Source organism: Rhinoderma darwinii, chromosome 11 (genome assembly GCF_050947455.1).
Source record: "Rhinoderma darwinii isolate aRhiDar2 chromosome 11, aRhiDar2.hap1, whole genome shotgun sequence".
Lineage (NCBI taxonomy): Eukaryota > Metazoa > Chordata > Amphibia > Anura > Rhinodermatidae > Rhinoderma > Rhinoderma darwinii.
In genome coordinates, this window is record NC_134697.1 from 1601163 (window position 1) to 1625509 (window position 24347).

The 24347-nt window shown below is 43.3% G+C and overlaps 1 protein-coding gene across 2 annotated transcripts in view; it reads right to left on the reverse strand.

Annotated features, from left to right (window-relative positions):
- Positions 1–15452, reverse strand: part of LOC142663895 (pancreatic lipase-related protein 2-like) — a 42114-nt gene extending 26662 nt beyond the window's left edge. The window contains exons 1-7 of one of the 2 annotated variants that reach the window (XM_075842733.1): positions 15356–15452; positions 15106–15219; positions 13448–13719; positions 3635–3786; positions 3350–3475; positions 1774–1908; positions 758–866 (exon numbers count right to left, since the gene is read on the reverse strand). In XM_075842733.1, coding sequence (XP_075698848.1) covers positions 758–866; positions 1774–1908; positions 3350–3475; positions 3635–3786; positions 13448–13559 — 634 coding nt within the window. In that variant the 5' untranslated portion in view covers positions 13560–13719; positions 15106–15219; positions 15356–15452. The remainder of the gene's footprint in view (positions 1–757; positions 867–1773; positions 1909–3349; positions 3476–3634; positions 3787–13447; positions 13720–15105; positions 15220–15355) is intronic. The other variant, XM_075842734.1, reaches the window with a different exon arrangement.
- Between the last annotated feature and the right edge of the window lie 8895 nt (positions 15453–24347).

Sequence of the window (24347 nt, forward strand, 5' to 3'; positions counted from 1 at the left end):
GATGGCTTAAGGCCAGTTCTATAGGAATTAAACATTCGGTTTGTATTTGAAGAGTAGGGCAGAACCGAAGAACCTGTAAGAAACCCACAAACAAACGAGGAGGACTTACAAACTCCATGCAGATACATTAAGACTGGCGTATCACTCACACTTTTCATTTGCAGCCTGTATTCTGTCAGCGGACTACGGTCTCGACACATCACCCCAGTCCGTCAGAGCAGTCCACTGACAGAATACAGGCCGCCATAATCTGAACCTGTACCTTGTTGATGGTGCCTCCAGAGCGGGGGATATAATATGACTTCCCTGCTTGGCTGTTATTGAATCACCCTCTTTGCAACGGGAATAATTACAATAATATCAGGGAACGGTTTAAAATTCAATTGACTAAAATAATCTTAAATTTGGCTCCAAAGTGGAAGTTTATCTGAGGGTGAAGGATTTGGGGATTTATTTAAGCTGAGCAGGCCGAGGCGTAACATGGAGCAAAATCTGTAGCAGGATCCCCATCTACCATGCAGCATTTATAACTCTGGTGTCAAAGGGACGTTTAGGCTTCTAGAGGCACCAGTGCGCAGTTGTGGCAGCCACCTCGGCATCCCCTACAGCTCTGCCCGGAAGGTTAGCAGCCCTAATACGTCTTCACTACACCCAGCACCCCCTCCCATTCTAAACAAATCTACATTTCAAAACTCAGATATATTGAAAATTTGACAAATTTCACCAAGAACCAACCCCATCGCTTAATCAAACCCACCTGTTATCCTTCCAATCCCAGGTCGTCTCTTTCCGGCTTCACCAGCTGCGTGCGCCCCCAGGCTGTGCCCAATGACGTGGACCTTGGACAGGGAGTAGTTAAATACTTCCTTAAAAGCAAAAATCACCAACAGTGAGTAGAAGGTAAATTCCTGCAGAAAATCAGTCAGATAACGTGACACCAGGCGCCCCCCTCACTGATGGATCTGATAACATAAGGGACCTGGATAAGTGTAAAGAAGTGGAATCCAAACTAAGACCCAAATGTTTACAGGACACGGACAATGTGAAGATGACGCATTCTTCTTACAGTGATGCCACAAATGCAGTGCAGGACTCTAAATGGCTTTCATATTTATCCCCCCCCCCCCCCTTCAGCCCTCACCATAGCTAAAAGTACAATGGTAGAGATGAGGAGATATCTGTGGGAAAGATCGACTGCCCACAGCTGCTACTTCACCCAAGGTCTATTGACAATGCCCAACCACCTTCAGAGTTGTTAGGCAGTGCAGGAGCTCCTGGAAAAGCACGTGAATCCATAGATCATATACCATAGGCTGACGAAGCCATTCATAGCCAAGACAGAGTATACAGAAGAAGAACACGAGAGGCGGGATGATTGACCGTGCAGCATGAAGGTACAGATGACGGGGGGCAGGGAGAGGGATCTGCTGCCAGGATAAGAGACATTCTACTACAGGAGAGCTGCTAAGGTGACAACCTCAAATGGAGTTGGGTCATGAAAGGTTCAGCTGCACAATGCCAGGTGGAGTCAGGTCAAGTCACTCAAATCACATGATGTGAATATTTTCCCTTCTTTTGACTCCAGTAGAAGTAAAGTAGAATTAGAAAAACAGTTCTTTAAAAAATAATTTGGAATATTTTTTATTCCTTAGGAAAACATTTTTTTGTGAATCAACTGCATATCCGTGGCCTTTCTGAGCTACTTTCTTGATATTGTGAACCCCTAAAAACAGTGTTAATGTTCGACCCCCTGTATGAGGTCCTGGTCCATACCCAGAGAGTGTTAATGAAATAGGCGACTTCTGCCCCCACCACTCGGATGTTATTGGCTGCCTGAGTGTACAGAGTCCGCGAGCCGCCGCTCCAGTCGATGCAGAAACAGTTCACGTCCTCCACCTGTAACATGGCCTGGAAAAACAGAAAGACAATGCAATTTAAGCTACGGAAAGACCTCGGGGCCAATGTAAAAAATATTATTTATGGCCCATTCTTGTTTTCACATATACAGGAGACTTATGTTTTATAGCCGCGTTCTCCAACCGGTGGCTCTTGCGTCCCTTATATATATATATGCTACTTGGATCCCCTGCAATGTGGCTCTTATGTCACATTTATGTAGCACTTATGTGCAATTTAGGTGACTCTTGGGTCCTCTGTATGTGTCATTGTGGCCCCCTGTATGTGGGACTTGGATTTCCTGTATGTGGCTGTTGATTTCCTTGTTTGTGGCTTTTTTGTCCCCTGTATGTGGCTCTTGGGTCCTCTGTATGTGGATGTTAGGTCAACTATTTGCGGCTCTAAGGTCTTTTGTATGTGACTCTTGAGTGCTCATTATGTACAGGTCTGGGGTCCCCCGTATTTGGCTTTTGGATCCCTTGTATGTGACTCTGGGGTTCTTTGTATGTGGCTCTTGAGTTTCCCTATATGTGGCTCTTGGGTTTCCCTGTATGTGGCTCTTGGATCCCCTGTATGTGACCCTGGGGTTCCCTGTATGGGGCTCTTGGGTCCCCTGTATGTGGTTGTTAGGTCTCCTGTATGTGGCTCCTGGGTTTACTGGTATGTTGCTCTCGGGTTCCTTGTGCAGGGATCTTGGGTCCCACTGTATGTGGCTTACGGGTCCCCTACATCTGGCTCTGGGGTTCCTTGAATAGGGATCTGAGTTCCCCTGTATGGGACTCCTGGGTCCCCTGTATGTGGCTCATGGGTCCCCTGTATGTGGCTCTGGGGTTCCATGTATAGGGGTCTTGGGTCCCCTGTATGTGGCTCTTGGGTCCCTCTGTATGTGGCTCTCGAGTCCCCTGTATATGGCCTCCCAGCTGTTGTCAGTGACAGATACTATTGGGCACCACTAACACCAGGAATATGATAGAATTACTGAAACTTTAACCTGGGTTTAGAACCATAACACCGGCTGCTGATACCAAGATAATCCCGTCTAATACCAAGATAATCCCGTCTAATACCAAGATAATCACGTCTAAGGTCAGGATGATACGCGGCTCTTGGGCGCAGGGAGGACTATGAAACGGGACTTTGCACCTGGACGATATCTCTGGAACTTGGCATTTTTCCCCCTGAATCTTATGACTTGTCTTATTAGTAACTGGTTGTAAATTGTTTATACATTTCAGCTTCGTCATCAGCTATTGAATGGATTAATAATCTACACACTGATCAACAAGTATCAGTATGATCAGTTTGGGAAATGTCGCATGACAATGTGGTCCATTAAAATCAATAGTCTGTCCATTTAATACACAGTCAGACTGCCCCCCTACTTCTGGCTAATAGAGGGGTTCCCATTGAAACACTTTACCATTCACACATCCCTTCCTGGTAATGCACCCACCTGGCACATGTCCACCAGCCACATATTCTCCCCACTGTCGATAAATCCATGGATAATGAAGTGAGACTTTCGATGTGTTTGGAAATTGGAGTTAGAGATTGTCTTGTGATTGACAGCGCTGACTTCCTGCAGGAAACCATGGGGACAATGGAAAGGTGAAGTCAACATCGAGTAGAGAGGTCGTCAAGCAGAGGAGAGGCCACATTGGAGAAGATAGATATCAGTTTTAGACATGACGACATCGGGACGGGGGAATAATGTAAATCCTGAATATGGTGAACATACCTGAAATGTGTTCAGATTCTCCCTGGTGTAGAGCAGGAAACGAGCATCAATATTCTCTGGAGCCGATGGTAAGCGACTTATTGGCCTCTGCGGAGTCCCAGACCACGGGGATTGGTTTGTGAAGCAGCCCAGCCTGTCATAACAAACCTCCCCTATACAGATCATATATAGGAGGCGTTAAAAAAAATAAAGATACCATATTGTGTATATCAATCCACATTAATCAGAAGAGTGAAATAAAGTACAATTTGTAAAGATAGACTCTAAATCAGTGGTATGGAATCTGTGGCAACTACAACTCCCAACATGCCCTGCCACCCGAAGGTTGAAGCGCCACAGCCCTAGATTATTTGTTACATGGCAACGTGTCTGGAGATCTGAAGATAGATGAATGGGTCATTGCTCCACCTTACAACCACATGGCATCTAACATCTGATGATCAGGCTGGGGTGGCGGTGACCTGGTTAGTGCAGGAGCATTAATGATGTCTATGTCTGGCTCATCAACATTAGACACTTCATTGAGGGGATCTCAGCTCACCGACCTACAATGATACAAACTAAAGACATCTCTGATAACACTACTAAGAACCCTCTACTATCACCAGAATGACCCAACCAGTACAATGAATATATAATGGTGGAACGAGCAGGAGTGGGGGAGGTGGTTAACGATTCTAGACTGGTGGAGGATCAACAATGAATGATAAGGATCCTCAGGAAGAAAAGGAACAGACTGGAGATACAGAACGCAAATAAGAAAAAATCAGAGACACAGATGTAGCAGAAGCTTTAGTCTAAAGAATCGGTCAGTAAGTGGCACTTGGTGGAACAATTATGACTCAGAAATGATGTAATGACGCCTCAACGAGATGATGACTGTCCAGACGGGGGATTTCTTTGGCTCTTTAAGGTCCCATGCACATGGTTGTATTAGGAATTCATGTTGTACGGATCAGTAATACGACACCCATTGTCTCCTGTGTACCATACTGTACCTGCGTGTACCCACAATTATATAAGGGAAGAATATAGGGCATTTATTATGACAGTCCCAATATAAAGACAGTTGGAGTGTGATGAGCCTAATATATAACTGACAAAAAAAGTTGATAAGTTCCCCCAAAATGCATCACAGAAGCACTAAACAGAGAGCCTACACAACATGGCACTCCAGGCACCGTCTTACTAGGGCTCCACTGTCTACATGGACCTTCAATATAAGTGCAGCAACGTAACGCTGAGGGACCGGTGAATACTTTACACAAGACAGTGGATGACAAGAAGAACAAAAATGTGAACATCACACAAGATGAAGCTGAACCTTGTAAGTAAAGGAAATCAGACAATTACACAAAACAAAAGCAGGACAATAAAAAAGAAGACAGGACGTTCTGAAGAAGTCTATTCATATTCTGATCAGGAGAAGATAAAACAATAGTAATTACTAGAAGATGAAGAAGAAGAGGAAGGAGAGGAAGATGAAGGAGAAGAGAAAGGAGAAGAGGAAGGAGAGGAAGAGAAAGATGAAGAAGAAGAGGAGGGAGAAGAGGAAGATGAAGGAGAAGAGAAAGGAGAAGAAGAAGGAGAGGAAGAGAAAGATGAAGAAGAAGAGGAGGGAGAAGATGAAGGAGAAGAGGAAGATAAAGGAGAAGAGGAAGGAGAGGAAGAGAAAGATGAAGAAAAAGAGAAAGGAGAAGAGGAAGATGAAGGAGAACAGAAAGGAGTAGAGGAAAATGAAGAAAAGAAAGATGAAAGAGAAGAGGAAGATGAAGGATAAGAGGAAGGAGAAGAGGAAGATGAAGGATAAGGGGAAGGAGAAGAGGAAGATGAAGGATAAGAGGAAGGAGAAGAGGAAGATGAAAAAAAGAAAGATGAGGAAGGAGAAGAGAAAAAGTAAGGAGAAGAAGAGGAAGGAGAATAAGAGAAAGATGAAGGAGAGGAGGAAGGAGACGTTGAAGTTGAAGAAGAGAAAGATGAAAGAGAAGAGAAAGATGAAGGAGAAGAGGAAGGAGAAGAGCAAGATGAAGAGAAAGATGAAGGAGAAGAGGAAGATGAAGAAGGTAAAGATGAAGGAGAAGAGGAAGATTAAGAAGGGGAAGATGAACGAGAAAAGAAAGATGAAGGATAAGAGGATGGAGAAGAGCAAGATGATGAAGAGACTGTAATGGCCGGAAGGAGGTGAAGGGAAAGTGAGCCCTAATCTACCCACCGCCCTGTCCCTGCCTACTTGCAACGACCCGCCCTAGGCGACGAGGTACAACTGGGCGGCGGTCCCTACGCTGTCTAAGTGCACAGGAAAACAAACAGGGAACATGCAAGGGAAGGGGCAGTAGCCACGGAACGCCACGAGGAAACGGAGCGGCGAACGGACAGTCAGGACCTGGACGAAGTGAGTACACCCAAGCGGGCAAGGAGACAGAAGTAAGCCAGGGGCAAAGCAAAGCAGGTCAAGCAGAACTGCAGCAAGGCAGAAGCACGGCAGAAGCAGGCTGGAGCAAGCAGCAGTGGGGCCAGGAATCCAAAAGAATTACAAGCACTGAGGGAGAGAACAGGGCAGGTAATAAAGGACAGGGGGCGGAGCTAACTCCGACAGACCAGGCCGCGATAGGCTCTCCCACTCCTGAGCCTGCCACCCTGGTTGGTGGGAGATGGTATCAGTCGAACAGGTCTGGCCTCAGGTGTGGATTGATTAATCCCAGGAGTATACCTAGATGAAGTACCTGGCAGATCCCTAACAGTACTCCCCCTTTTATGAGGGGCCACCGGACCCTTACTAAGGGGACCCGGTTTAGTGGGGAAGAGAAGGTGGAACCTCCTGATCAATACCCCAGCGTGAACATCACGGGCAGGTACCCAAGTCCTCTCCTCCGGCCCGTATCCTCTCCAATGGACCAGGTACTGGAGGGAGCCCTGGACCATCCTACTGTCCATAATCTTGGCCACCTCGAATTCCACCCCCTCAGGGGTGAGAACGGGAACAGGAGGTATCCTCGAGGGGGACCAGGACGGGGAGCAGCGTTTAAGGAGGGAGGCATGGAAGACGTCATGTATGCGAAATGATGGGGGGAGCTCCAGACGGAAGGATACAGGGTTGAGGACTTCAATGATCTTATAAGGTCCAATAAATCGGGGAGCAAACTTCCTGGACGGGACCTTAAGGCGCAAGTTCCTGGACGATAACCAGACCAAATCCCCGACGACAAACCGGGGGTTAGCAGAACGTCTACTATCCGCCTGAATCTTTTGTGCGCTCTGGGACGCCTCTAGGTTCTTCTGAACCTGGGCCCAGACAGTGCACAGTTCCCGATGAACATCCTCTACCTCAGGATTATTGGAACAACCAGGGGAGACGGAGGAGAATCTTGGGTTAAACCCGAAATTACAGAAAAACGGGGAGACCCCTGACGAGTTACTGACCCGGTTATTCAAGGAAAATTCAGCAAGGGGAAGGAATGAGACCCAATCGAATTGACAGTCAGAGATGAAACACCTTAAATATTGTTCCAGGGATTGGTTGGTCCTTTCCGTTTGGCCATTAGTTTCGGGATGGAAGGCGGAGGAGAAGGACAGATCAATCTCCAACTTTTTACAAAAAGCTCTCCAAAATAAGGAAACAAATTGTACCCCTCTGTCAGAAACGATATTGACTGGGGCCCCATGGAGGCGCAGGATGTGTTTCACAAACAAAGAAGCTAACATCTTGGCGTTAGGTAGCTTCTTAAGGGGCACAAAGTGGCACATCTTGCTGAAGCGGTCGACTACCACCCACACCACCGACTTGCCCTGAGATGGAGGCAAATCGGTGATAAAATCCATGGAGATATGGGTCCAAGGTCTCTGGGGAATGGGCAAGGAACGTAGTAGGCCCGCAGGTCGGGACCTAGGGGTTTTGGACCTAGCGCAAACCTCACAAGCGGCGACGTAAGCCCTAACGTCTTTAGGCAACCCAGGCCACCAATAGTTTCTGGTAATGAGGTGTTTGGTGCCCAAGATGCCAGGATGACCAGATAGAGCGGAGTCATGGTTTTCCCTGAGTACCCTCAGCCGGTATTGCAGGGGAACAAACAGTTTGTCCCCAGGGACGTTCCCGGGAGCTGCACCCTGATCAGCCGCGATATCAGAAGCTAAATCAGAATCCGTGGCAGAGACGATTATACCAGGGGGTAAAATACAAGCAGGATCCTTCTCAGAAGGAGGATTGGCCATGAAACTACGTGACAGAGCATCAGCCTTAATATTCTTGGACCCAGCCCTATAGGTAACCAAGAAATTAAATCTGGTAAGGAATAGTGCCCACCGAGCTTGTCTAGGATTAAGCCTCCGGGCCGATTCTAGGAAAACCAGATTCTTGTGATCCGTAAGGACCGTTACCTGGTGTCTGGCCCCCTCCAGGAAGTGCCGCCACTCCTCAAAAGCCCATTTAATGGCTAGAAGTTCGCGGTTGCCAATATCATAGTTACTCTCCGTGGGCGAAAACTTCCTAGAGAAGTAAGCACAGGGGCGGAGATGGGTGAGGGAGCTGGTACCCTGGGACAAGACGGCCCCCACTCCCACCTCGGAAGCGTCAACCTCCACAATAAATGGCTCCTCTTGGTTGGGCTGAATCAGCACGGGGGCCGAGATAAAGCACTTCTTGAGGGTCTCAAAGGCCTGGACGGCCTCAGGGGGCCAATGGAGGACATCAGCACCCTTGCGGGTAACGTCCGTAAGAGGCTTAGCGACGACCGAGAAGTTGGCAATAAATCTCCTGTAATAGTTGGCGAACCCTAAAAAACACTGTAACGCCTTAAGGGAGGCAGGTTGGACCCATTCCGCCACAGCCTGAACCTTGGCAGGGTCCATGCGGAATTCATGAGGAGTGAGGATTTGCCCTAAAAATGGTATCTCCTGTACCCCAAAGACACATTTTTCAGTCTTAGCAAACAGATTATTCTCCCGAAGGACCTGGAGCACCTTCCTGACATGCTCCACGTGGGAGGACCAGTCCTTGGAAAACACCAGTATGTCATCAAGGTACACAACAAGAAAATTACCCAGGTACTCTCTCAGGATTTCATTAATAAAATTCTGGAAGACCGCAGGGGCATTACACAACCCAAAGGGCATGACCAGGTATTCGAAATGACCCTCGGGTGTGTTGAACGCAGTTTTCCACTCATCCCCCTCTTTGATGCGGATAAGGTTATATGCCCCCCGTAGATCGAACTTAGAAAACCATTGGGCTCCCTGAACCTGATTAAAAAGATCCGGAATCAAAGGAAGTGGGTACTGGTTCCTTACGGTGACCTTATTCAGGTTACGATAATCAATGCACGGCCTAAGACCACCATCCTTCTTCCCCACGAAGAAGAAGCCAGCACCTACAGGAGAAGTCGAGGGGCGAATGAAACCCTTGGCCAGGCATTTTTGGATATACACCCTCATGGCTTCACGTTCAGGACATGAAAGATTAAATATCCTACCCTTAGGAAGCTTGGCACCAGGCACCAAATCGATAGCGCAATCGTAATCTCTATGGGGGGGCAACACCTCGGAGGCCTCCTTAGAAAACACATCGGCGAAGTCCTGAACAAACTCAGGAAGCGTGTTTACCTCCTCCCGGGGAGAAATAGAGTTAACAGAAAGACATGACATAAGACATTCATTACCCCATTTGGTGAGATCCCCAGTATTCCAATCAAACGTGGGATTATGCAACTGCAACCAGGGAAGGCCTAAAACCAGATCAGACGATAATCCCTGCATCACCAGTACAGAGCACTGCTCCAAATGCATGGAGCCAACCAGGAGTTCAAAAACAGGAGTATGCTGAGTAAAATAACCATTAGCAAGGGGGGTTGAGTCGATTCCTACTACAGGGATAGGATAAGGTAAATCAATACAAGGCATCTTTAGAGACATAGCAAATTCCGCAGACATGATATTAGCAGATGACCCTGAATCCACGAAAGCACTGCCCGTGGCAGCCCGGCCAGCAAACGAGACCTGAAAGGGAAGCAAAATTTTATTGCGTTTCACATTAACGGGAAATACCTGTGCGCCCAAGTGACCTCCCCGATGATCACTTAGGCGCGGAAGTTTTCCGGCTTCTTATTCTTGCGCCTGGGACAGGTGTTCAGTAGATGCTTGTCGTCCCCACAGTAGAAGCAGAGACCATTCATTCTGCGAAACTCCCTACGTTGTCGAGGGGACATGGAGGCCCCGAGTTGCATAGGTACCTCCGAGTCCTCCGTGGAGGGGCGAGGAGACGGGACCTCGGGGGGGATCGCAGAAAAGTCAGAGGGGAGCACACTGAAGCGTTCTAGCTGACGTTCCCTGAGACGTCGGTCAAGTCGTACTGCTAGGGCCATAACCTGGTCAAGGGAGTCAGGCGAGGGGTAGCTAACCAGCAGATCCTTCAGGGCGTCAGATAATCCTAACCTAAACTGGCACCTTAGGGCCGGATCGTTCCACTGAGAAGCTACGCACCACTTCCTAAAATCAGAACAGTATTCCTCAACCGGTCTCCTACCCTGACGTAAGGTCACCAGCTGACTCTCGGCTAAGGCAGTCCTGTCAGTCTCGTCGTAAATGAGTCCGAGGGCAGAGAAAAAACGATCAACAGAGGAAAGTTCAGGGGCGTCAGGAGCCAAGGAGAAGGCCCACTCTTGGGGCCCTTCCTGGAGTCGGGATATGATGATACCCACCCGCTGGTTCTCGGAACCTGAGGAGTGGGGCTTTAGGCGGAAATACAGTCTGCAACTCTCCCGGAAGGAGAGAAACGTCTTACGGTCCCCTGAGAACCGGTCAGGTAACTTGAGGTCGGGTTCTAGAGGTGAGGTGAGGGGTACTACTAAAGCAGCGTCACCCTGATTGACCCTTTGGGCCAGGGCCTGGACCTGTAGGGAGAGGCCCTGCATCTGCTGGGCCAGGGTCTCAAGGGGGTCCATGATAGCGTCAGCGTAGGAGAAATGGTAGACTAGGTAAGGGCTTGTAATTATGTAATGGCCGGAAGGAGGTGAAGGGAAAGTGAGCCCTAATCTACCCACCACCCTGTCCCTGCCTACTTGCAACGACCCGCCCTAGGCGACGAGGTACAACTGGGCGGCGGTCCCTACGCTGTCTAAGTGCACAGGAAAACAAACAGGGAACACGCAAGGGAAGGGGCAGTAGCCACGGAACGCCACGAGGAAACGGAGCGGCGAACGGACAGTCAGGACCAGGACGAAGTGAGTACACCCGAGCGGGCACGGAGACAGAAGCAAGCCAGGGGCAAAGCAAGCAGGTCAAGCAGAACTGCAGCAAGGCAGAAGCACGGCAGAAGCAGGCTGGAGCAAGCAGCAGTGGGGCCAGGAATCCAAAAGAATTACAAGCACTGAGGGAGAGCACAGGGCAGGTAATAAAGGACAGGGGGCGGAGCTAACTCCGACAGACCAGGCCGCGATAGGCTCTCCCACTCCTGAGCCTGCCACCCTGGTTGGTGGGAGATGGTGTCAGTCGAACAGGTCTGGCCTCAGGTGTGGATTGATTAATCCCAGGAGTATACCTAGATGAAGTACCTGGCAGATCCCTAACAGAGACAGATGAAGGAGAAGAGGAAGATGAAGAGAAAGATGAAGGAGAAGAGGAAGATGAAGAAGGGGAAGATGAAGGAGAAGAGGAAGATGAATAAGGGGAAGATGAAGGAGAAGAGGAAGATGAATAAGGGGAAGATGAAGGATACAATGAAGGAAAAGAGAAAGATGAAGAAAAAGAGGAAAACAATGAAGAATGGTAAGAAAAAGAGGAAGGAAAAGAGGGAGATAAAGGAGAAGAGAAAGCTGAAGGAGAAAAGGAAGATGAAGAGGAAGGAGAAGATGATGGAATAGAGGAAGGAGAAGAGGAAGATGAAAGAGAAGAGGAAGATGAAGAAGAAGATAAATGAGAAGAGGAATGAGAAGATGTCTATGTAAAAGTCCAAAACCAAGGGAATAATACAAAACTGGGACCGGCCACAGTGTAGGGGGGGGGGGGGGGAGGGGGGCTGTGCAGTTCGTTATCTGCTGTATATAACATATATACATGACTAATTGATTATTTCTACAACTCAACGCTGTTTCCCCTAATATCTGCAACTTACGCTAATTAATACAACTTTTATTTATCACCTAAAAATGTTCTTTCTTTTTTAAAGGGATTGTTCAGGATTAGAAAAACCTGGCTGCTATCTTCCAAAAGCAGCGCCATCCCTGTCCACGGGTTCTGTGTGGTATTGTAGCTCAGCTCCATTGTATTCAAGGGGTTGAACTGCAGTTCCACATACAACCATTGTACAGGTGTGGCGCTGTTATGGAAGAATGCAGGCAATTTTTTCTAATCCTGTACAACACCTTTAAAGAGGCTCTGTCACCAGATTTTGCAGCCCCTATCTGCTATTGCAGCAGATCGGCGCTGCAATGTAGATTACAGTAACGTTTTTATTTTTTAAAAACGAGCATTTTTGGCCAAGTTATGACCATTTTCGTATTTATGCAAATGAGGCTTGCAAAAGTACAACTGGGCGTGTTGAAAAGTAAAAGTACAAGTGGGCGTGTATTGTCTGTGTACATCGGGGCGTGTTTACTACTATTACTACGGTAGCTGGGCTTTCTGAAGAGAAGTAACATCCACTTCTCTTCACAACGCCCAGCATCTGGCGGTGCAGATCTGTGACGTCACTCACAGGTCCTGCATCGTGTCGGCACCAGAGGCTACAGATGATTCTGCAGCAGCATCGCGTTTGCAGGTAAGTCGATGTAGCTACTTACCTGCAAATGCTGATGCTGCTGCAGAATCATCTGTAGCCTCTGGTGCTGACACGATGCAGGACCTGTGAGTGACGTCACAGATCTGCACTGCCAGATGCTGGGCGTTGTGAAGAGAAGTGGATGTTACTTCTCTTCAGAAAGCCCAGCTAGTAATAGTAGTAAACACGCCCCGATGTACACACATAATACACGCCCACTTGTACTTTTACTTTTCAACACGCCCAGTTGTACTTTTGCAAGCCTCATTTGCATAAATACGAAAATGGTCATAACTTGGCCAAAAATGCTCGTTTTTAAAAAATAAAAACGTTACTGTAATCTACATTGCAGCGCCGATCTGCTGCAATAGCAGATAGGGGCTGCAAAATCTGGTGACAGAGCCTCTTTAAGGCCAGTTTCTTAATTTTTTTTTGTCCCCTAATGACATTGCTCCATGAGGTGTTACATGTCTGGATCCTGATGGAATTCACTTTTAATCACCTGCGTCATATGGTCATTAGGTGCCATTCCTCCCAACCATCCTGGATTCAGCGGGACAGTCCTGGATTCCAGGTGGTGCCCGCTGTCCCGGGAGGCCGGGGGCATGTCCCGTTGTCAACTGTATCTGCATCCCCAGGACGTAGATACAGTTGAACCCAATTTTGAACAGGGAACCGTCAGCTCCCTGCTTCAGAATTAGTTCAGAGCAGAGGGACCTCCTCCGCTTACCGAGGACTCCCCGGGTACAGCAATACTTTAAGCGCTGTGCTCGGGGAAGCCCTTGACATTACTGTCCATATATGGACAGTGACGTCAGTGGCTACTGATTGAGCGGAATCCCCGTTGCCGATGATCTGGCCGGAAATTCGAGAGGAAACCCCTGAGGTCACTGTCCATATATGGACATTGACGTCAGGGGCTCCTACTGGAGCGGAATTCCCAGCCAGAGTCGGCAACAGGGATTCCGCTCAAGGAGTTGCCATGGATGTCACTGTATATGTAAATAACAAATGTATAATATCTCGGTGCCGGAATATGATGTTCTGATAAAGAAAGAATCACTCACCTTTAATAATGGAGACAAAAGACAGAACGGGGAAAAAACTTTCCATCATCTGGAAGAAGCAGCAAAACATCAGATAGGAAGATGTCCGGCAACCAAATGTCATGATGAGCATTGTACCTGCACGTCTACAACTCTCTGTTATCAGCTGCTATCTCTGAGGGAGTGTCACACGATCAATGATATTCAGTGGCCACTTATACACTTTTGCTGACACACAGTTGACCAAGTAAATATAGTTATTTCCATATCCTAAGGAAGATGGGAGTTCTCTTCTTTATATGCAGAGACAAAAACATATTTAGTTTAGGACATGCCTGTAATATGTGGCACCAGTGATACGAACACCGGGCACCTCATCCACAGCGGACACCCGGGGGAGGGGGTCATGGACAGAGACATAACGAGAATCACAGCAGCAACTGTACGAGCGTCTCTTTTCCTGTAAATGTCAATTATTCTATATTTTCTTATGAATATTTCCTGTATATTTTTCTGTGTCTTTTCCTACAATATCCACGAAGATTCTAATAAACCAAATTTTTTTTGTATAAGTATCGTGGTCCTCCTATTATAAACCCAACAAGAATTTTATGATGAACTCCTTAATATTTAACATTGGTGATCCGTCTATATCGCAATCCTTCATCTAGAAAACGGGCGAAGACATCCCAAGCGAAAGCATCAGGAAGTAGAAGAATGTAGGAATTATATCAGGAGGTCGACAGAACTGACGCAAATCTTCTTAGGCCGCGATTATGGAAACAAATAATTCTATTGCTGGGAATTGTAACGTAGATTTTACGTTTGTGCCGAATGTGAAAAGGAAAATCTGAAAATAGACTGTAAAAAACGTATCTCAGGTGTAACGAGACAGAAACGTGGAGAGATCTTGCATGTGGTAGTATTAGGCGACATCCACACAACAGTGAAAAAAAATGGCCATTAAAAACGGATCAACTGTCAGTATTTCATGGCCGTTTTGCATTATTGTCTCAAAATTCGCATCCATTTCCAGTCCGTTAAAAAAAGGATGGATTTCATTTGTCAAGGTTTTTTTTTGTCCCAAACCCCTGAAATAGTACCTACATATAAAGTGTCTGTGCCCACATAGTGCCACAGTGCCCATGTACAGTAGATAGCGCCACAGTGTCCCCTGTAGATATTTCTACCCCCCCCCCCCACATAGCATCCTATCTGTAGATAGCATCCCCCTTGTAGATAGCACCCCCCCCTTGTAAATACTACACCCTACCCTGTAGATAGCACCATTGTAGCTCACTGTAGGAGCGAAATCCCTCTGGCCGTGAATTCCACCCATAGAGGAGCTCCTGAAGTCTCTGACCATATATGGACAGTGACGTAAGAAGAGCGGAATCCCCTGCCACAGGGGGCCGGGGATTCCGCTCCAGGAGTAACCCCTTGACGTCACTGTCCATATATAGATAGTGACATCGGGGGCTTTTCCAGGAGTGGAATCCCCCTGCCAGAGCGGGTTCGCCGCCAAGGATTCCGCTCCTACAGGGAGCTACAGTGGCACTATCTACGGTATCTATGGGGGTTGGGGGGTTTGCTATCTTCAGGCAGTGCGGTGCTATCTACATAGAGGTGTGCTCTCTACAAGACTGGATTCCCCGGCCAGAGTCACCTCTCCCAGTTACCTCTCCCAGTCACTTCTACCGGTCACTTCTCCCAGTCACTTCTCCCAGTCACTTCTCCCAGTCACTTCTCCGGAGGAGCCCTGCATCCCGTGTATACACTTTACTTAGTAAAAGCTGTAGGAGACCAAGAAAGGGTTAATGTGATGTGATAACAAAGGGTTAATGACAATAAATGACTAGGCTGAGGGATACATTGAGGACATGACTATTGCATTATCAGGTATAATATTCCTCATCCTGCCGGACTCACCTTGTAGCGGACCAGGGCTGGCGAGGTGTTGGGTTCTCCGGGTAGTCACCCTCAGACAGTTCTCTGGGAGGAGAACAGTGTCTGGAACATTGCCATCAACTGTGTCATGAGTTAATCATTACAGAACAAGATGTTCCACATGAGCCTGCAATCACAACCAGAAAATCCAGTCCCAGCTCCAAGATACTTCTGCTGCTTACTGGGGATTCCGGTGCTGAAAATGTTTTGACATTTTTAAATTACACAATGAATAAAGGAAAAAAAACACCCCAGCATTTGTAAAGCAATTTCTCCCGATTACGGAAATACCCCAAATGTGGTAATAAACTGCTGTTTGGACACACAGCGGGGCTTAAAAGGGAAGGAGCACTACTTTGAAGTAGTATATGTATATGTGAGGAGTACATCAGGATATATGTATATGTGAGGAGTACATCAGGATATATGTATATGTGAGGAGTACATCAGGATATATGTATATGTGAGGAGTACATCAGGATATATGTAATATATGGGGAGTACATCAGGACATCAGGGTATATGTGAGGAGTACATCAGGATATATGTATATGTGAGGAGTACCTCAGGGTATATGTAATATATGGGGAGTACATCAGGACATCAGGATATATGTAATCTGTGCGGAGTACATCAGGGTATGTGTAATATGTGAGGAGTACATCAGGGTATGTGTAATATGTGAGGAGCACATCAGGATATATGTAATATGTGAGGAGCACATCAGGATATATGTAATATGTGAGGAGCACATCAGGATATATGTAATATGTGAGGAGTACATCAGGATATATGTAATATGTGAGGAGTACATCAGGGTATATGTAATATGTGAGGAGTACATCAGGATATATGTAATATGTGAGGAGTACATCAGGGTATATGTAATATGTGAGGAGTACATCAGGGTATATGTAATATGTGAGGAGTACATCAGGATATATATAAGCTGGGTGGAGTACATCAGGGTATATGTAATATGTGAGGAGTACATCAGGGTATATGTAATATGTGAGGAGTACATCAGGGTATATGTAATATGTGAGGAGTACATCAGGATATATGTAATATGTGAGGAGTACATCAGGATATATGTAATATGTGAGGAGTACATCAGGGTATATGTAATATGTGAGGAGTACATCAGGATATATGTAATCTGTGAGGAGTACATCAGGATATATGTAATATGTGAGGAGTACATCAGGATATATGTAATATGTGAGGAGTACATCAGGGTATATGTAATATGTGAGGAGTACATCAGGGTATATGTAATATGTGAGGAGTACATCAGGGTATGTGTAATATGTGAGGAGTACATCAGGGTATATGTAATATGTGAGGAGTACATCAGGATATATGTAATATGTGAGGAGCACATCAGGATATATGTACTATGTGAGGAGCACATCAGAATATATGTAATATGTGAGGAGTACATCAGGATATATGTAATATGTGAGGAGTACATCAGGATATATGTAATATGTGAGGAGTACATCAGGGTATATGTAATATGTGAGGAGTACATCAGGATATATGTAATATGTGAGGAGTACATCAGGATATATGTAATATGTGAGGAGTACATCAGGGTATATGTAATATGTGAGGAGTACATCAGGGTATATGTAATATGTGAGGAGTACATCAGGGTATATGTAATATGTGAGGAGTACATCAGGGTATATGTAATATGTGAGGAGTACATCAGGATATATGTAATATGTGAGGCGTACATCAGTGTATATGTAATATGTGAGGAGTACATCAGGGTATATGTAATATGTGAGGAGTACATCAGGGTATATGTAATATGTGAGGAGTACATCAGGGTATATGTAATATGTGAGGAGTATATCAGGGTGTATGTAATCTGTGCGGAGTATATCAGGGTATATGTAATATGTGAGGAGTACATCAGGATATATGTAATATGTGAGGAGTACATCAGGATATATGTAATATGTGAGGAGTACATCAGGGTATATGTAATATGTGAGGAGTACATCAGGATGTATGTAATGTGAGGAGTACATCAGGATATATGTAATATGTGAGGAGTACATCAGGGTATATGTAATATGTGAGGAGTACATCAGGATATATGTAATATGTGAGGAGTACATCAGGGTATATGTAATATGTGAGGAGTACATCAGGGTATATGTAATATGTGAGGAGTATATCAGGGTATATGTAATATGTGAGGAGTACATCAGGGTATATGTAATATGTGAGGAGTACATCAGGGTATATGTAATATGTGCGGAGTACATCAGGATATATGTAATATGTGAGGAGTACATCAGGATATATGTAATATGTGAGGAGTACATCAGGGTATATGTAATATGTGAGAAGTACATCAGGGTATATGTAATATGTGAGGAGTACATCAGGATATATGTAATATGTGAGGAGTACATCAGGGTATATGTAATCTGTGAGGAGTACATCAGTGTATATGTAATATGTGAGGAGTACATCAGGGTATATGTAATATGTGAGGAGTACATCAGGATATATGTAATATGTGAGGAGTATATATGTAATATGTGAGGGGTACATCAGGGTATATGTAATATGTGAGGGGTACATCAGGATATATGTAATATGTGAGGAGTACATCAGGGTATATGTAATATGTGAGGAGTACATCAGGATATATGCAATATGTGAGGAGTATATCAGGGTGTATGTAATCTGTGCGGAGTATATCAGGGTATATGTAATATGTGAGGAGTACATCAGGATATATGTAATATGTGAGGAGTACATCAGGATATATGTAATATGTGAGGAGTACATCAGGGTATATGTAATATGTGAGGAGTACATCAGGGTATATGTAATATGTGAGGAGTATATCAGGGTATATGTAATATGTGAGGAGTACATCAGGGTATATGTAATATGTGAGGAGTACATCAGGGTATATGTAATATGTGCGGAGTACATCAGGGTATATGTAATATGTGAGGAGTACATCAGGGTATATGTAATATGTGAGGAGTACATCAGGGTATATGTAATATGTGAGGAGTACATCAGGGTATATGTAATATGTGCGGAGTACATCAGGGTATATGTAATATGTGAGGAGTACATCAGGGTATATGTAATATGTGAGGAGTACATCAGGGTATATGTAATATGTGAGGAGTACATCAGGGTACACCAGGATATATGTAATACGTGAGGAGTACATCAGGATATATGTAATATGTGAGGAGAACATCAGGGTATATGTAATATGTGAGGAGTACATCAGGGTATATGTAATATGTGAGGAGTACATCAGGATATATGTAATATGTGAGGAGTACATCAGGGTATATGTAATATGTGAGGAGTACATCAGGGTATATGTAATATGTGAGGAGTACATCAGGATATATGTAATATGTGAGGAGTACATCAGGGTATATGTAATATGTGAGGAGTACATCAGTGTATATGTAATATGTGAGGAGTACATCAGGGTATATGTAATGAGTACATCAGGATATATGTAATATGTGAGGAGTACATCAGGATATATGTAATATGTGAGGAGTACATCAGGCTATATGTAAGCTGGGTGGAGTACATCAGGGTATATGTAATATATGAGGAGTACATCAGGGTATATGTAATGTGTGAGGAGTACATCAGGATATATGTAATATGTGAGGAGTACATCAGGGTATATGTAATATGTGAGGAGTACATCAGTATATATGTAATATGTGAGGAGTACATCAGGATATATGTAATATGTGGGGAGTACATCAGGGTATATGTAATATGTGAGGAGTACATCAGAGTATATGTAATATGTGAGGAGTACATCAGGATATATGCAATATGTGAGGAGTACATCAGGATATATGTAATATGTGTGGAGTACATCAGGGTATATGTAATCTGTGAGGAGTACATCAGGATGTATGTAATGTGAGGAGTACATCAGAATATATGTAATATGTGAGGAGTACATCAGGGTATATGTAATATATGAGGAGTACATCAGGGTATATGTAATGTGTGAGGAGTACATCAGGATATATGTAATATGTGTGGAGTACATCAGGGTATATGTAATATGTGAGGAGTACATCAGGATATATGTAATATGTGAGGAGTACATCAGGATATATGTAATATGTGAGGAGTACATCAGGGTATATGTAAGATGTGAGGAGTACATCAGGATGTATGTAATGTGAGGAGTACATCAGGATATATGTAATATGTGAGGAGTACATCAGGGTATATGTAATATGTGAGGAGTACATCAGGGTATATGTAATATGTGAGGAGTACATCAGGATGTATGTAATGTGAGGAGTACATCAGAATATATGTAATATGTGAGGAGTACATCAGGGTATATGTAATGTGTGAGGAGTACATCAGGGTATACGTAATATGTGAGGAGTACATCAGGATATATGGAATATGTGAGGAGTACATCTGGGAATATGTAATATCTGAGGAGTACATCAGGATGTATGTAATGTGAGGAGTACATCAGGGTATATGTAATATGTGAGGAGTACATCAGGATATATGTAATATGTGAGGAGTACATCAGGATATATGTAATATGTGAGGAGTACATCAGAATATATGTAATATGTGAGGAGTACATCAGAGTATATGTAATATGTGAGGAGTACATCAGGATATATGTAATATGTGAGGAGTACATCAGGGTATATGTAATATGTGAGGAGTACATCTGGATATATGTAATATGTGAGGAGTACATCAGGATATATGTAATATGTGAGGAGTACATCAGGATATATGTAATATGTGAGGAGTACATCAGGATATATGTAATATGTGAGGAGTACATCAGGATATATGTAATATGTGAGGAGTACATCAGGGTATATGTAATATGCGAGGAGTACATCAGGGTATATGTAATATGTGAGGAGTACATCAGAATATATGTAATATGTGATTAGTACATCAGTGTATATGTAATATGTGAGGAGTACATAAGGGTATATGTAATATGTGAGGAGTACATCAGGATATATGTAATATGTTAGGAGTACATCAGGGTATATGTAATATGTGAGGAGTACATCAGAATATATGTAATATGTGAGGCGTACATCAGGATATATGTAATATGTGTGGAGTACATCAGGGTATATGTAATATGTGAGGAGTACATCAGGGTATATGTAATATGTGAGGAGTACATCAGGGTATATGTAATATGTGAGGAGTACATCAGGGTATATGTAATATGTGACGAGTACATCAGGGTATATGTAATCTGTGAGGAGTACATCAGGGTATATGTAATATGTGAGGAGTACATCAGGGTATATGTAATATGTGAGGAGTACATCAGGGTATATGTAATCTGTGAGGAGTACATCAGTGTATATGTAATATGTGAGGAGTACATCAGGATATATGTAATATGTGAGGAGTACATCAGGATATATGTAATATGTGAGGAGTACATCAGGGTATATGTAATATGTGAGAAGTACATCAGGGTATATGTAATATGTGAGGAGTACATCAGGATATATGTAATATGTGAGGAGTACATCAGGGTATATGTAATCTGTGAGGAGTACATCAGTGTATATGTAATATGTGAGGAGTACATCAGGGTATATGTAATATGTGAGGAGTACATCAGGATATATGTAATATGTGAGGAGTATATATGTAATATGTGAGGGGTACATCAGGGTATATGTAATATGTGAGGGGTACATCAGGATATATGTAATATGTGAGGAGTACATCAGGGTATATGTAATATGTGAGGAGTACATCAGGATATATGCAATATGTGAGGAGTATATCAGGGTGTATGTAATCTGTGCGGAGTATATCAGGGTATATGTAATATGTGAGGAGTACATCAGGATATATGTAATATGTGAGGAGTACATCAGGATATATGTAATATGTGAGGAGTACATCAGGGTATATGTAATATGTGAGGAGTACATCACGGTATATGTAATATGTGAGGAGTACATCAGGGTATATGTAATATGTGAGGAGTACATCAGGGTATATGTAATATGTGAGGAGTACATCAGGGTATATGTAATATGTGAGGAGTACATCAGGGTATATGTAATATGTGAGGAGTACATCAGGATATATGTAATATGTGAGGAGTACATCAGGATATATGTAATATGTGAGGAGTACATCAGGGTATATGTAATATGTGAGGAGTATATCAGGGTATATGTAATATGTGAGGAGTACATCAGGGTATATGTAATATGTGAGGAGTACATCAGGGTATATGTAATATGTGCGGAGTACATCAGGGTATATGTAATATGTGAGGAGTACATCAGGGTATATGTAATATGTGAGGAGTACATCAGGGTATATGTAATATGTGAGGAGTACATCAGGGTATATGTAATATGTGCGGAGTACATCAGGGTATATGTAATATGTGAGGAGTACATCAGGGTATATGTAATATGTGAGGAGTACATCAGGGTATATGTAATATGTGAGGAGTACATCAGGGTACACCAGGATATATGTAATATGTGAGGAGTACATCAGGATATATGTAATATGTGAGGAGAACATCAGGGTATATGTAATATGTGAGGAGTACATCAGGGTATATGTAATATGTGAGGAGTACATCAGGATATATGTAATATGTGAGGAGTACATCAGGGTATATGTAATATGTGAGGAGTACATCAGGGTATATGTAATATGTGAGGAGTACATCAGGATATATGTAATATGTGAGGAGTACATCAGGGTATATGTAATATGTGAGGAGTACATCAGTGTATATGTAATATGTGAGGAGTACATCAGGGTATATGTAATGAGTACATCAGGATATATGTAATATGTGAGGAGTACATCAGGATATATGTAATATGTGAGGAGTACATCAGGCTATATGTAAGCTGGGTGGAGTACATCAGGGTATATGTAATATATGAGGAGTACATCAGGGTATATGTAATGTGTGAGGAGTACATCAGGATATATGTAATATGTGAGGAGTACATCAGGGTATATGTAATATGTGAGGAGTACATCAGGATATATGTAATATGTGAGGAGTACATCAGGATATATGTAATATGTGGGGAGTACATCAGGGTATATGTAATATGTGAGGAGTACATCAGAGTATATGTAATATGTGAGGAGTACATCAGGATATATGTAATATGTGAGGAGCACATCAGGATATATGTAATATGTGTGGAGTACATCAGGGTATATGTAATCTGTGAGGAGTACATCAGGATGTATGTAATGTGAGGAGTACATCAGAATATATGTAATATGTGAGGAGTACATCAGGGTATATGTAATATATGAGGAGTACATCAGGGTATATGTAATGTGTGAGGAGTACATCAGGATATATGTAATATGTGTGGAGTACATCAGGGTATATGTAATATGTGAGGAGTACATCAGGATATATGTAATATGTGAGGAGTACATCAGGATATATGTAATATGTGAGGAGTACATCAGGGTATATGTAAGATGTGAGGAGTACATCAGGATGTATGTAATGTGAGGAGTACATCAGGATATATGTAATATGTGAGGAGTACATCAGGGTATATGTAATATGTGAGGAGTACATCAGGGTATATGTAATATGTGAGGAGTACATCAGGATATATGTAATATGTGAGGAGTACATCAGAATATATGTAATATGTGAGGAGTACATCAGAGTATATGTAATATGTGAGGAGTACATCAGGATATATGTAATATGTGAGGAGTACATCAGGATATATGTAATATGTGAGGAGTACATCAGGATATATGTAATATGTGAGGAGTACATCAGAATATATGTAATATGTGATTAGTACATCAGTGTATATGTAATATGTGAGGAGTACATAAGGGTATATGTAATATGTGAGGAGTACATCAGGATATATGTAATATGTGAGGAGTACATCAGGGTATATGTAATATGTGAGGAGTACATCAGAATATATGTAATATGTGAGGCGTACATCAGGATATATGTAATATGTGTGGAGTACATCAGGGTATATGTAATATGTGAGGAGTACATCAGGGTATATGTAATATGTGAGGAGTACATCAGGGTATATGTAATATGTGAGGAGTACATCAGGGTATATGTAATATGTGAGGAGTACATCAGGGTATATGTAATCTGTGAGGAGTACATCAGGGTATATGTAATATGTGAGGAGTACATCAGGGTATATGTAATATGTGAGGAGTACATCAGGGTATATGTAATCTGTGAGGAGTACATCAGTGTATATGTAATATGTGAGGAGTACATCAGGATATATGTAATATGTGAGGAGTACATCAGGATATATGTTATATGTGAGGAGTACATCAGGGTATATGTAATATGTGAGAAGTACATCAGGGTATATGTAATATGTGAGGAGTACATCAGGATATATGTAATATGTGAGGAGTACATCAGGGTATATGTAATCTGTGAGGAGTACATCAGTGTATATGTAATATGTGAGGAGTACATCAGGGTATATGTAATATGTGAGGAGTACATCAGGATATATGTAATATGTGAGGAGTATATATGTAATATGTGAGGGGTACATCAGGGTATATGTAATATGTGAGGGGTACATCAGGATATATGTAATATGTGAGGAGTACATCAGGGTATATGTAATATGTGAGGAGTACATCAGGATATATGCAATATGTGAGGAGTACATCAGGATATATGTAATATGTGAGGAGTACATCACGGTATATGTAATATGTGAGGAGTACATCAGGGTATATGTGATATGTGAGGAGTACATCAGGATATATGTAATATGTGAGGAGTACATCAGGATATATGTAATATGTGAGGAGTATATATGTAATATGTGAGGGGTACATCAGGGTATATGTAATATGTGAGGGGTACATCAGGATATATGTAATATGTGAGGAGTACATCAGGGTATAT